Source organism: Sminthopsis crassicaudata, chromosome 3 (assembly GCF_048593235.1).
Source record: "Sminthopsis crassicaudata isolate SCR6 chromosome 3, ASM4859323v1, whole genome shotgun sequence".
In the NCBI taxonomy this organism is placed as follows: Eukaryota; Metazoa; Chordata; class Mammalia; order Dasyuromorphia; family Dasyuridae; genus Sminthopsis; species Sminthopsis crassicaudata.
Window position 1 is genome coordinate 650,642,019 of NC_133619.1, and position 11,955 is coordinate 650,653,973.

Genomic DNA, 11,955 nt, shown 5'->3' on the forward strand with positions numbered 1-11,955 from the left:
ACGCGCCTTCCCTGGGACTGCGGAGGGCAAGGCGCCACTGAACTGGGAGCTGGGTCACCCTCCGCAGCCCGAGAGGGGAAAATTCTCAGAGATCTGAGTGCCGGGTGTGTGTGTCAGAGCCAGAGACAGAGATGAGAGAGACACACAGAGAAACGGAATGACAGGCAGAGACATACACACGCGGAGACTACGGAGAAGAGACTGACGGAAACGGGACTGAGAGAGGGGCCACGTCCGCTGCCCAGCTTTGCTGAGAGGTGAAAACAGACCCTTTTTGCTGAGGGAAGAACGGAGGAGCCCGCTAGGGGGCGCTGCAGGGCCCCTCCCACTGCACCAGCCGGGTGCCCGAGCGAGTCTGGGAGGTCCGCAGATCCTCGGCCCCGGGACCCGCCTGGCTCAGAACGAGCTTCGCGCTTCCCCCGGCGCCGCGGCCTGACAGCGTTTCCTTGCGGCAGCAGCGGGGAACGAGGCGCGGCAGCCTGGCCCGGGAAGGGGGCTCCGGAGGCCGAAAAGCCAACGGATTTTAAAGGAGCTGCCCAGTGGGTGACTTAGGGACGAGTCCTCCCCTAAGGAAGCGGAAGCGAGGCCAGAGCGCGGTCAGGGGCGGCCCCGCGTGCAGAGGCGCCGCCCGCAGCTCTCCCTCCGCCCGGGCCGTTCTCCCCCAGAGACGCTGGCTATGGCCCGGAAAATAAGGCAGATAAAATGTTTGTGGCGGCCCTTTTTGGAGTGGCCAGAGACTGGAAGTTGGATGGATGCCCATCAGCTGGAGAATGGTTGGGTAAATTGTGGTATATGAAGGTTATGGAAAATTATTGCTCTGTATTAAATGACCAGCAGGAGGAATACAGAGAGGCCTGGAGAGACTGACATCAACTGATGCTGAGTGAAATGAGCAGAACCAGAAGATCGCTGTACACTTCAATGTTGTATGAGGATGTATTCTGATGGAAGTGGAAATCTTCAACATAAAGAAGATCCGGCTCACTTCCAGCTGATCGATGATGGACAGAAATAACTGCACCCAGAGAAGGAACACTGGGAAATGGGTGCAACCTGTTTGCATTTTTGTTTTTCTTCCCAGGTTATTTTTACCTTACAATTCTTCCTGTCCAAACAAGAAAGTCGGTTGTGCACACGTAGATTGTATCTAGGATCTCCTAGAACACATTTAACATGTGTGGGACTGCCTGCCATGGGGGGGGGGGCGAGGGAGGGGAAAATTCGGAACCGAAGGAGTATAAGGGATAATGTTGCGAAAAAAATTACCCAGGCATATTGTACTGTCAAAAAATATATAATTATAAAATTAATTTTAAAAATTAAAAGAAAAGGGAAATATGGCAGAGGGTTACGGGAACCGCTCTGGCTCCCACAGTCCTTTTCCTTGTCTGATACTCCTGTGCCCCCTTCTCGCTGCACGGGATGTTGAGTGACTCCGCGGGTGCGGAGAAACGTGGAAGTCCGCAGGGTCGGCTGTGGCTGGTAGTGTATGAATGGGAGGCCCCCGCCGGAGGGCTCGAGGTCAGAAGTAAAAGCGCACCCCCCACGGGCTCCCCTTCCCAGAACCCCCCCGCACCCAGTGGGGGAGGGGGCACTAGGTGGAAGGGAGGGACGACGACACGCCCGGACTAGAACCGGACGGACTCGGGGGCCGAAGCCGAGAGGGAGGCGGCCTGGGGCGGGGCCGGCAGAAGAGCGCCGACGACCGCGCGGAGGCAGGTTGCCGCCTGCCTCGCGACCCAGCCCGGGGGCTCTGCAGCTGTTCGGCCGCGGCCTGGAAAGGAGAACCGGGCGGGGCCGGTCCCGGGGGGAGGGGGCCCCTGAGGGAGCAGAGCTCTCCTCGAGCTGTCGAAGGAAGGGGAGGGGGGGAGGGGGCTGGAGCCAGTGCTGATAAAATAGGGGGGAGCCAAGGCAGGCTTAGAGAGAAAGCAGCTCACCCGGCGAGGGGCCGCCGCCCGCCCCGAAGAGCAGGCGCGGAGCTGATGGAGCTGGGGGGAGGGGACGGGGGGCAGCGTCCCGGCGGGAGGGCAAACACAGAGGGCGCGCCTGGCACTTACTCCCCGAGGCCCAGGCGCCCCCAATCCCCGCTCCGGAGTCGGCACAGAGAGATGGTTCTTCTCCCGGAGCCCCCAACCCCACAACTCCTGCCCTGCGGCCCAGGATCGGCTGGGCCCGAACCCGCCGCGAGCTCTGCCCCGCACACCCGAGGCCGCTTCCCGCCCCTAGTGGCAAGAACAAAGGGTCATTTCCAAGCCCCCCCAGAAGGGACTTTCTCCGGCTAAATCCCCTGCTGTGTGCGCGCGGGAGAAGAGAAGGGAGAAAACGGGAGGGGGAGGAGGGGAGGGAGGAGAGGGAGGAGAGGAAAGGAGTGAAGGGAGGAGAGGAAAGGAGTGAAGGGAGGGGGGAGGAGGGGAGGGAGGAGAGGAAAGGAGTGAAGGGAGAGGGGAGGAGAGGAAAGGAGTGAAGGGAGGGGGGAGGAGGGGAGGGAGGAGAGGAAAGGAGTGAAGGGAGAGGGGAGGAGGGGAGGGAGGAGAGGAAAGGAGTGAAGGGAGGGGGGAGGAGGGGAGGGAGGAGAGGAAAGGAGTGAAGGGAGAGGGGAGGAGGGGAGGGAGGAGAGGAAAGGAGTGAAGGGAGGGGGAGGAGAGGAAAGGGCAGAAGGGAGGGGGGAGGAGGGGAGGGAGGAGAGGAAAGGAGTGAAGGGAGGGGGGAGGAGAGGAAAGGAGTGAAGGGAGGGGGGAGGAGAGGAAAGGAGTGAAGGGAGGGGGGAGGAGAGGAAAGGAGTGAAGGGAGGGGGGGGGAGAGGAAAGGAGTGAAGGGAGAGGGGAGGAGAGGAAAGGAGTGAAGGGAGGGGGGAGGAGAGGAAAGGAGTGAAGGGAGGGGGAGGAGAGGAAAGGAGTGAAGGGAGAGGGGAGGAGGGGAGGGAGGAGAGGAAAAGAGTTAAGGGAAGAAGGAAGAGAGGAGAGGAGAGAAAAGAAGTGCAAGGAGAGGGAGAGGAGACCCTCCCCGAAGTTGAGGGGATAATCAGACTTCCAGATCCAAATGACTTTAACAAATAAGTGCCTTGGGGAAACGGAGGCCCGGAGTCACGGCCTTGCCCAGGCGCAGCAGCCAATCAGAACGGTTGCTCAGACCCCCTGCTGTCTGGCCTGGGACCCCACCACCAAGGGTGCAGGGGGTCAGTGCACGAGGAGAGGCTAGAAGAGGCCGTCCTCCTTGGAAGGAGCTGCCACATCCGAGGAGGAAGTTGGTGAGCATCCCAGAAGGAAGCGGGGTAACCCTGGCCACAGGAGATAAATGCTCCTCCCAAAGGCAGAGATGATTAGGGCTCTCCTCCTCAGAAGCCCGGTTTGGTGAGCCTCCTCGGGGTGTGAGGAGCTCCAGCTGCCTCCCTCCCACCCTGGAGGCCCGGATCAGGACCATGGGCTCCTCCCTCCCTCCCTTACTTTTATTTGGTGAGTCCCTGGAAAGTGGGAGAGGGTCTCCATGGAGACGGGATCTCCTGGGAGATAGGGTGGAAACCAGGTGGGATGGGGTGGGGCAAGCCTGACTGGGGAGGGGGCTGGAAAACTCGGGGCTGGACAGGAAAGTGAGGGGACAGTCTAGCCCTGGCTGCCGAGTCCCAGCTGTGCCCTTCTGAGCAAGTCATCGCCCTGCTCTGAGCATCAGTTTCCCCCTCTGTGAAATAGGGGGTCAGACTCCATGATCTTAAGGTTCCTTCCAGCAAATATTTGGTGACTCTTGGAGGCCCCGAGAAAGCCAGGATTCAGACCCCGGGGCCATCTCTGCACCCCTGGGAGGGAAACCTGCCTCTCACCAGATCTTCTCCCCTAGGCCTGGGTCTGAGCCTGGGGATCAAAGCGCAAAGAGGTGAGTGTCCCCCGGTCAGCACCGACAGGCGTCCCCAGAGCAGGTGGGGAGGAGCAGGGGGAGTCACAGGCCTGGAGCTCAGTCAGGACTCGAATTCTCTTCCAGAATTACTCTCCAAACCCCTTCTCTGGGCAAAGCCTAGGTCCATGGTGGCCTGGGGGACAGACGTGATCCTGTGGTGCCAGGGTCCCCCTGGAGTTGACATGTACCGCCTGGAGCGACTGGACTCCTCCAGAGAATATAAGGACCAGCCCGGCCCTCCGGGGCCGAGAGCTCAGGCTCGGTTTCCCTTGGGAAGCGCATCGGCCACCATTGCCGGCAAGTACAGATGCTCCTACAGTATTGGGAGCCGCTGGTCACAGCCCAGCACGAAGCTGGAGCTGGTGGTGACAGGTGAGGGGACACCCTGAGGAAGCCTGGGAGCCAAGAAGCGGGAGCTGGGGTGGGGGAGCCAGGGGCGCTCAGGGGAGCGAGATCACAGATGGGGAAGGAAAAGGGAGACTGAACCTTGGGGTGAGCGCTCAGGGGTGTATGGGCGCACACATAAGACAGACACCGTACAAATGCGCACAGCTCCCCCGGAGGGGGGGCTCTCCGTACAAATGCGCACAGCTCCCCCAGAGTGGGGGCTCTCCGTACAAATGCGCACAGCTCCCCCGAGGAGGGCTCCCCGTACAAATGCGCACAGCTCCCCGGAGGGGGGCTCCCCGTACAAATAGCACAGCTCCCCGGACGGGGGCTCCCCGTACAAATAGCACAGCTCCCCGGAGGGGGGCTCCCCGTACAAATGCGCACAGTTCCCAGGAGCGGGGCTCCCCGTACAAATGCGCACAGCTCCCCCGAGTGGGGGCTCCCCGTACAAATGCGCACAGCTCCCCGGAGGGGGGGCTCCCCGTACAAATGCGCACAGTTCCCCGGAGGGGGGGGCTCCCCGTACAAATGCGCACAGCTCCCTGGGAGTGGGGGCTCTCCGTACAAATGCGCACAGCTCCCCCGGAGGGGGGCTCCCCGTACAAATAGCACAGCTCCCCGGAGGGGGGGCTCCCCGTACAAATAGCACAGCTCCCCGGAGGGGGGCTCCCCGTACAAATGCGCACAGTTCCCCAGGAGCGGGGCTCCCCGTACAAATGCGCACAGCTCCCCCGGAGTGGGGGCTCCCCGTACAAATGCGCACAGCTCCCCCGGAGTGGGGGCTCCCCGTACAAATGCGCACAGCTCCCCCGGAGGGGGGGCTCCCCGTACAAATGCGCACAGTTCCCCGGAGGGGGGGCTCCCCGTACAAATGCGCACAGCTCCCTGGGAGTGGGGGCTCTCCGTACAAATGCGCACAGCTCCCCCGGAGGGGGGGCTCCCCGTACAAATGCGCACAGCTCCCTGGAGGGGGGCTCCCCTGTAACATCCTGCCTCCTCTTTCCCAGACTTGTTCGACAAACCCCTCTTCTCCATCCTACCCGGCGCCGAGGTGTCTCCTGGAGAGAAAGTCACGTTCTCCTGCGGCTCGGAACAGGGCTTTGACGTGTTTGTATTGGTCAAGGAAGGCAGAGCGGGCATCTGGCAGACCCAGGAGGGGAAGTCCCCTGTGCACTTCCCCGTCCCTGCGGTGACCGCCGGCCACGGAGGCACCTACCGGTGCTACGGATTTGACAGTCACTCCCCCCTACCTGTGGACATTCCCCAGTGAACCGCTGGAGCTCCGGGTCAAAGGTGCGGCCCCCGCCAGCCGTCCCCAGCCCTCTCCCGCTAGGCCCAGGCCCCCAGAGGTCAGAGTGCAGAAGGCGCGTGGTTCCCAAGGGAACCTGAGGCAGGGGACAGAGGCAGGGAGCCTCGGAGAACAGGGAGGAGGAACATTTCTGCCCCAAGCTAGCAAGCCCCCTCACCCCTCACACCCCCTGTGGCTCCTTGAGCTGAGCTGACATGAGATGATTGAACTGAGACTGAGCCGAGCTGAGGGCAGAGACTCGGCACCCGTCAGAAGCAGAGCGGGGGAGGGGAAAGAGCCCTGGATCCGGAACCTGGATCTGAATTGGGGTCCTGCCGCTGGCGGGCGGAGGGTCTGAAAAGGGGGGCTGGGCTAGCGTCCATCGGCCTGTGCTCTGAGGGAGAAGAAAAAAGGGGACACAAGACAATAACTTTGACTTCCTCTATTCCCAGGACCCCCTGGAACCCTTTCCCCAACAAAGTCAGACACTCCGGCGGGTAAGGCCATCTCCAGGCTCCTGTGCAAAGGCTCCCCACGGAGGGCCTCCATACCCCCAGCTGTCACTGGGGGCCCCACCTTTCCTCAGCTGTGCTCCCTGAGAGCAGGGTGGGGTTCAAGTAGCAGTGTGGGGGGAGGGGGAAAGAGCCCCGGCTTTGGAACCAGTGTCGGGTCAGAATTGGGGCTCTGCCACTTGCCAGCTGAGGGTTTGCTGGCAGCTCCCTTCATTCTGTGGCACATCTGCAAAAGGGGGGCTGGGCTAGCTCCCACCAGCCTGTGCTCTGAGGGGGAAGAAAAAAAGGGGACACAAGACAACACTTTTTACTTCCTCTATTCCCAGGAGCCCCTCGAGCCCCTTCCCCAACAAAGTCAGACACTCCGGCGGGTAAGGCCATCTCCAGGCTCCTGTGCAAAGGCTCCCCACGGAGGGCCTCCATACCCCCAGCTGTCACTGGGGGCCCCACCTTTCCTCAGCTGTGCTCCCTGGGGCAGGGGTGGGGGTCAGAGCCGGGGGGTCTCCAGGGAGAAGGCCTGGAGAAGGGGCTGGTGGTCCCTGGGAGAAGCATCCTGAAGCACGGCTGTCACACAGGGTGCCCAGCGTGGCAGCCTTCCTCTGTCCAGGCTTATAAATGAGGGGCCTGGAGTCCGTGGCTCTTGCCTTCCAAATGGAACCCCTGGGTTTCCTCTGCTAAAGACAAGAATGGAGGAGAGCACCCCGCGGGTGGCAGACACAGGGAGGTGGCCTTCTCTCCATTCTCTTCTCCTATTTCCAGGCGCTCTCATACCCCTCCACGTTTCCACAAAGAAGGTGGACGTCCCAACAGGTGAGCAAGCCAGAGCTCCCCTCTCCGGGAGGCACTGCCTCATTTCCCTGGCCTTGACGCCCTTCTGAGTCAGGGCCCCCCACTCTCCCCCCCCCAGGCCCAGGGACCTGGGAGGAGCAGGTTTTAGGGGCCAAGAGGCTGGTTTCCAGGGCAGACACCCCTTGCATTGGCTGCCTCGGTGTGCCTGGGATCTCAGCCAGGGCTCTGAGGTAAGGGGAGGACCCCCTCTCCCCGCCAGAGATCCCATCTGAGGAGAGAGCCCTAGTTCGGAGGCCGCTCCCGGAGCCTTCTGCACCCAGCCCATGACCCCCTTCTCTCCGCAGGTCCCAGCCCCCAGGATTACACCGTATCCAACCTTGTGCGCTTGGGCCTGGCCGCCGTGGTGGTGACGGCCCTGGGGGGGCTTCTGGTCGAAGCCTGGCTGGCCTGGAGGGGGGAGTTCCGCGGGCTTTCGGGCCGCTTTTCCAGGCCCCAGACCCAGCAGCCCCACAGGTGAAGGGACTGTCTCCACAGTGATCCCGGATCCTGCAGCGGCTCCAGAGACTGGGGAGGGAGGGGCAAACAGTCTGGGAGCCTCAGCTGTAGCTTCATAAAGCCTGCTGTGTGTGGGTGAGCCCCTTTGTGCGTCCATCCGTCCGTCAGCGTCCGGTCCAGGCCTCCTCAAAGACCGGCTGGGGCCGGCGATATCAGCTCCAAACAGAAGCACAGAGCCATTTCCTCAGGGAGCCCCCACCTAACCCTCCAGTGCTGACACCTATACACCCATTTTACAGACGGAGCCTTCAGAGGGGGGAAGAGATTACCCAAATAATGGACACGTCTGCTCCACCCGAGGAATTCCCCCTGGCCCCATGGCAGCCCCCCCCCCAGCCTCTTCCTCCCAGGTTCCCCAGCAGAACCCAGCTCTGCCAAGGTCGCCTTAGTCCAGGGCGCCCCCGCCTTCCACCATCCGGTCAGGCCGCCCTAACCTGGATCCTGGGCCCGGGGCCCCTTCCTCCTTCCCTTCCTGTCCCCTCCCCCAGCCAGCACCCCAGGAGGAGAAGGGGACTGAGGATTCACCCCCACACACTTTAAGGTTGGAATGGCAGCCATTCTGCCCAGGCAGGAGGGAGAGGGCTCATCCCCATCTTACAAGTGAGGAAAGTGAGGCGAGGCCGCCCGGGAGGTGGCTCTGGCCAGGAGGGACCCTTGGGACCCCAGCACGCAGCGAGGCTCGGACGGCTCAAGGTCCCTGGGCAGAATTGAGGAGCCCGGCCTGGCTGCTCTGTGAGCTGGTTTGTGTAAGCCCCTCTCCTCTGGGCGGGCCCCCCCCAGCCCCCCCCACAGCGCCGTAGACGCAGAAGGGGAGAGCCAGGACCTGAACACCGAGGAGGAGGGAAAGGCCGGCAGCATTTTGAGCCGGGGAGGCCTCCCTTTGTGGAGGAGGACCCTGAGCCTGGGAAAGGGGGAGTGTGAGCTGGCTGGGGATGCAGAGGGTGGGTGAGGGGCGGAGCTCGCAGCACCTCTCCAGCTGGAGGGAGGCCGAGGGGCCTGTGCTCCTGGCCGCGGAAGGACCTCAGGCTCCTCTTCCTCCCACTCCATCCTGTCTAGTACACCCCCCCCCCCCTCAGCTGAATCTGGAAGCCATTACTCTTCCCAAGCCAGGCTCCAGGAAATTCCAGGCCAGGAAGCAGAGCAGTGGGGGCACAGGGGGAGGGGCAGGTCCCAGGGCTCCCGGGCATCTCCTCCAGCCGCTCAAAGCCTCCTCCAGCTCCGGAGCCCCAGGAGAAATTCCAGCCTCCTCTCTCTCGCCCTTATCCCTAATCTGAGGTCGGTCCAGCACCCAGGGGGGAATTCCTGGACCGCTGGCCCTTTAAATCCCAGAGCCAAACTTTCGGGGCTGACAGAGGGAGGGATGGGGAGGAGGGGCCAGGGACTTAACCCTCCCCACCCCGCGAGGGGCCAGATTGGGCGTCGGCTCCGGATCCTCGGGCTCCCGCTCCGGTCTCCTTTTCTGGCATGGCCCCCTCCAACTGGGGCTGACCCCCGGGCCAGGTAGGACGGGACGGGAGCTTCGGGGTCCCCAAGGGGGTGGGGCTGCAGGCTGGACCCCAGGATCCCCGATGGAGCGAGGCCCGGGGGCTCGGACGCCTGGGTCCCTGAGGCCCCTCCTGGCTCTCCCCTTGCCAGGTAAAAGGAGGGGTGCTTGAGGAGTTGTCGGACTCCAGGGGGCCCAGCCCCTGCAGAGTGGAGCTGGCCAGGACTGAGGACCCTCCCGGGGCGCAAGGATCCCCCTAAAGAGTAAGGGGGACAGTGGGGTGGGGGGGCCAGCCCGGGGCAAAGAAGCCACGTGGGCGGCCGGGGTGGGGGTGGAGGGAGCCTGGGGACGCTGCGGAGGGCCCGGCTCCGACGGGGCTGGGCTCCCCACCCCCAGCCTCTCCTGGAACTGGAGAACCAGTCCAGCGGGATCCAGGTGGGTGTGATTTCCGCCTGGGAGGGCCCGAGATGTTTGTAGGGGGAGGGGTAACCGGGGACACGTGGAGGTGAGCCAGCTGGAGGGAGTGGAGAAGCTGGCCTAGCTGGGGGGGGGGGGGGGGGGGCAGAGAGAATGGGCTCCTGGAGCCCGGCCGGGGGCCGCTCCCTCCTCCCGTTGGAGGCGAGCCCGGGAGGACTCTGGGTAGCCTGGCCGCAGAGGGGCCCGTTGGGATTCTAGGGAAGCCGCTCTCCCGCCCCCTCGCGGGCTCCCGGGCTAACCCGCGCTCTCCTCTCCTCCAGATGCCCATCCTGAAACAGCTGGGCCCGGCCGGGCCCAAAAAGCGCCTGGATCGCGATGCCATCTCGGCCCCCCTGGGCGACTTTCGGCACACCATGCACGTGGGGCGCGGGGGCGACGCCTTCGGGGACACGTCCTTCCTGAGTCGCCACGGCGGCGGGGGCGGGGGTCCCGGGCCGTCCCCCGGCCCCTCCCCGGGCCCGTCCCCTGCCCCCTCCGCCGCCCCGTCCCCAGCGCGCCCCGCCCTGCCCCCTCCCACGGCTCCCCAGCCCCCGCGGCCTTCCGAGGGCCAGTCCGAGGCCCGGCCGGCCGCCGGAGACCCGTTTCTGTCCTTTCACCTGGACCTGGGCCCTTCCCTCCTAGAGGAGGTGCTGGGCGTGATGGATCGAGGCGGGGCCCTCGCGGAGGCGGGGGCCGCCTCGAGGGCCCCCCACGGAGGGCTGCTGCCGGCGCCGCGGGGCTTCGGCTCCGAGGAGGACCTGGATGAAGTTATCGGGCTCTAGGGCCGCCAGGAGCCGGCCCTCTTCCGGAACCCCCGCCTCGGCCCCGCCTGGCTCCCCAAGTTTTTATACGACGCCCCCTGTATAGCACCCCTTCCCTGCCCCTTCCCCTCCGGCCAATGCTCCCCTCCCCCCAGAAGTCTTTATATATAAAAATCATTTATTTCCGCTGCTTTGCGCGTCCGTGTTTCTGGCAGGCACCGGGGGTTCGGGAGCTGTTTCTGGGCCTCGGGGTCCCCAGGGGTAGGGCTCCGGGACACGCCCTCCTTCAGCCACACCTCCGCCCTTTCGGGCCCGCTCGAGAACCCCGCCCCCTCCCCGGCGGAGAGAGGGAACGAGCCGGGCCCGGCTGGCCGGGCGAGCCCCTTTAAGAGCCTCACCCCAGGCGCACGGACTCCGAAGGGGCGTGCCCGGCGAGGCCGGAAGAGCCGGGGACACCGGAGTCCCGGGAGCCAGCCCTCGGCCCTGGGCGCGGCGGCGGCATGGAGGAAGGGGGGGCCCCGGAGCCCGTCTGCCGCTTCTACCTGGAGGGGCGCTGCCACTTCGGGGCGCGCTGCCGGCTCCCCCACCCCGGCGCCGAGGCCCGGGCTCCCGCCGAGCCTCTGCCGGGGCCGGCCTCGAGCCCCGGGGGCAAGAAGCCCTCCATGAAGACGGCCCAGGCGGTGATCGACCGCATCCGCTGGGACCCTCACCTGGACCCCGCCGACTTCTCCGTGGGCTACCTGGACCGCTTCCGCGGCGTGCAGGAGGAGCCCTTCCCCGCCTTCTGCTGGGACGAGGACCTGGCTGCGCTGGGCCCCGGGGTGCTGGCCGTGCCCCAGCACCGCATCCGCTACTTCCGACACCGCGGCCGCCTCGTGTGGGACCGCGCGTCCCGCACCGACCTCGTCTTCGGCTCGGCCGCCGGCCGGGGGACCACCATCCTGGACGGGCTCGCCACAGCCGGCGAAGGGGGCGGCCCCGGAGCCCCGGAAGAGGACGGCGGGCCGGGGACGGAGCTCAAAGGCCGGGGAGAGGAGGGCGGGCCCGGAGCCCCGGAAGAGGACGGCGAACCCCCTGGGCCGAGCGGCCGCTCTGACAGCGGGGGAGGGGCCGCCGAGGGCCTCCGCCCCACACACTTCGTAGCCCTTCCGATAACGGAGCCGCAGCTGCGGGCGGCAGTAGCCGGGGCCCAGGCCGGCCTGGTCGGGGCCGTGAGCCCGGGGGCCCTGCACCTGACCTTGGTCTTGCTGCGCCTCGCAGGCCCCGGGGAGGTGGCCGCGGCCGCGGGGGCCCTGAGACACGTGGTCCGGAGCCCCGGCTTCCACTACCCCAGAGCGGTGCATTTCGGGAACCTGGCATGCCTAGAGCACAGACTCATTTACTCCGTCCCAAATCCGAGCCTCGAGGGTGTGGCCCACACCCTGGCCCGGGGCCTCGAGGCCCAGGGGCTTCAGGTCCTGGAAGCCGCGGGCCAGGCGCTCGGCCCCCACCTCACTTTGGCCAAACTGCCTCGGGGGAGCCCCGGGCGCCTGTCGCTGCCCGAGGCCCAGGGGGCGGCCGCGCTCGGCAGCCAATCCGTGGAAGAGTTCCAGCTGTGCTCCGTGGGGGGGGCGCAGGGGCCCGAGGGGGGCTCCTCGATATTAGCCCGGGTGCCCCTAGCGCCCTCCACCCTGCCAGGGGCTCTGCACTAGCCCCAGGCGGCCGCTCCAAAGGTACCTCCTGCCTCCTGCTTCCTCCGTGGGGGCCGAGCCCGCCCACCCCAAGCAGCAGCCCTTGGGGGGCACCCCCTAAAGCAGGAAGGGGGATAACAGGCAAAACAAAAAAGCCAACCAC

At 65.3% G+C, this 11,955-nt stretch overlaps 3 protein-coding genes across 4 annotated transcripts; all 3 read left to right on the forward strand.

Annotated features, from left to right (window-relative positions):
• Positions 1-2,925: 2,925 nt before the first annotated feature.
• Positions 2,926-7,501, forward strand: LOC141564644 (platelet glycoprotein VI-like). The gene is given in 10 exon segments (XM_074307370.1): positions 2,926-3,247; positions 3,342-3,452; positions 3,832-3,867; positions 3,973-4,260; positions 5,286-5,521; positions 5,523-5,571; positions 6,019-6,063; positions 6,405-6,449; positions 6,838-6,888; positions 7,212-7,501. Coding segments are annotated over 9 exon segments (957 nt in total). The 5' UTR covers positions 2,926-3,247; positions 3,342-3,418; the 3' UTR covers positions 7,385-7,501.
• Positions 7,502-8,799: 1,298 nt separating this feature from the next.
• On the forward strand, positions 8,800-10,312 carry CDC42EP5 (CDC42 effector protein 5). 2 transcript variants are annotated; one of them, XM_074307374.1, is made up of 2 exons: positions 8,800-8,922; positions 9,643-10,312. In XM_074307374.1, the coding sequence occupies exon 2, from the start codon at positions 9,643-9,645 to the stop codon at positions 10,141-10,143; it is 501 nt and encodes a 166-aa protein (XP_074163475.1). In that variant the 5' UTR covers positions 8,800-8,922; the 3' UTR covers positions 10,144-10,312. The 2 variants fall into 2 exon arrangements, with proteins under 2 accessions (XP_074163475.1, XP_074163474.1); XM_074307373.1 differs by lacking the exon at positions 8,800-8,922 and adding an exon at positions 9,058-9,168.
• A 105-nt stretch (positions 10,313-10,417) lies between these two features.
• LENG9 (leukocyte receptor cluster member 9) lies at positions 10,418-11,862 on the forward strand. The gene has a single exon (XM_074307369.1). The coding sequence runs from the start codon at positions 10,623-10,625 to the stop codon at positions 11,811-11,813; it is 1,191 nt and encodes a 396-aa protein (XP_074163470.1). The 5' UTR covers positions 10,418-10,622; the 3' UTR covers positions 11,814-11,862.
• The last annotated feature ends 93 nt before the right edge of the window (positions 11,863-11,955 follow it).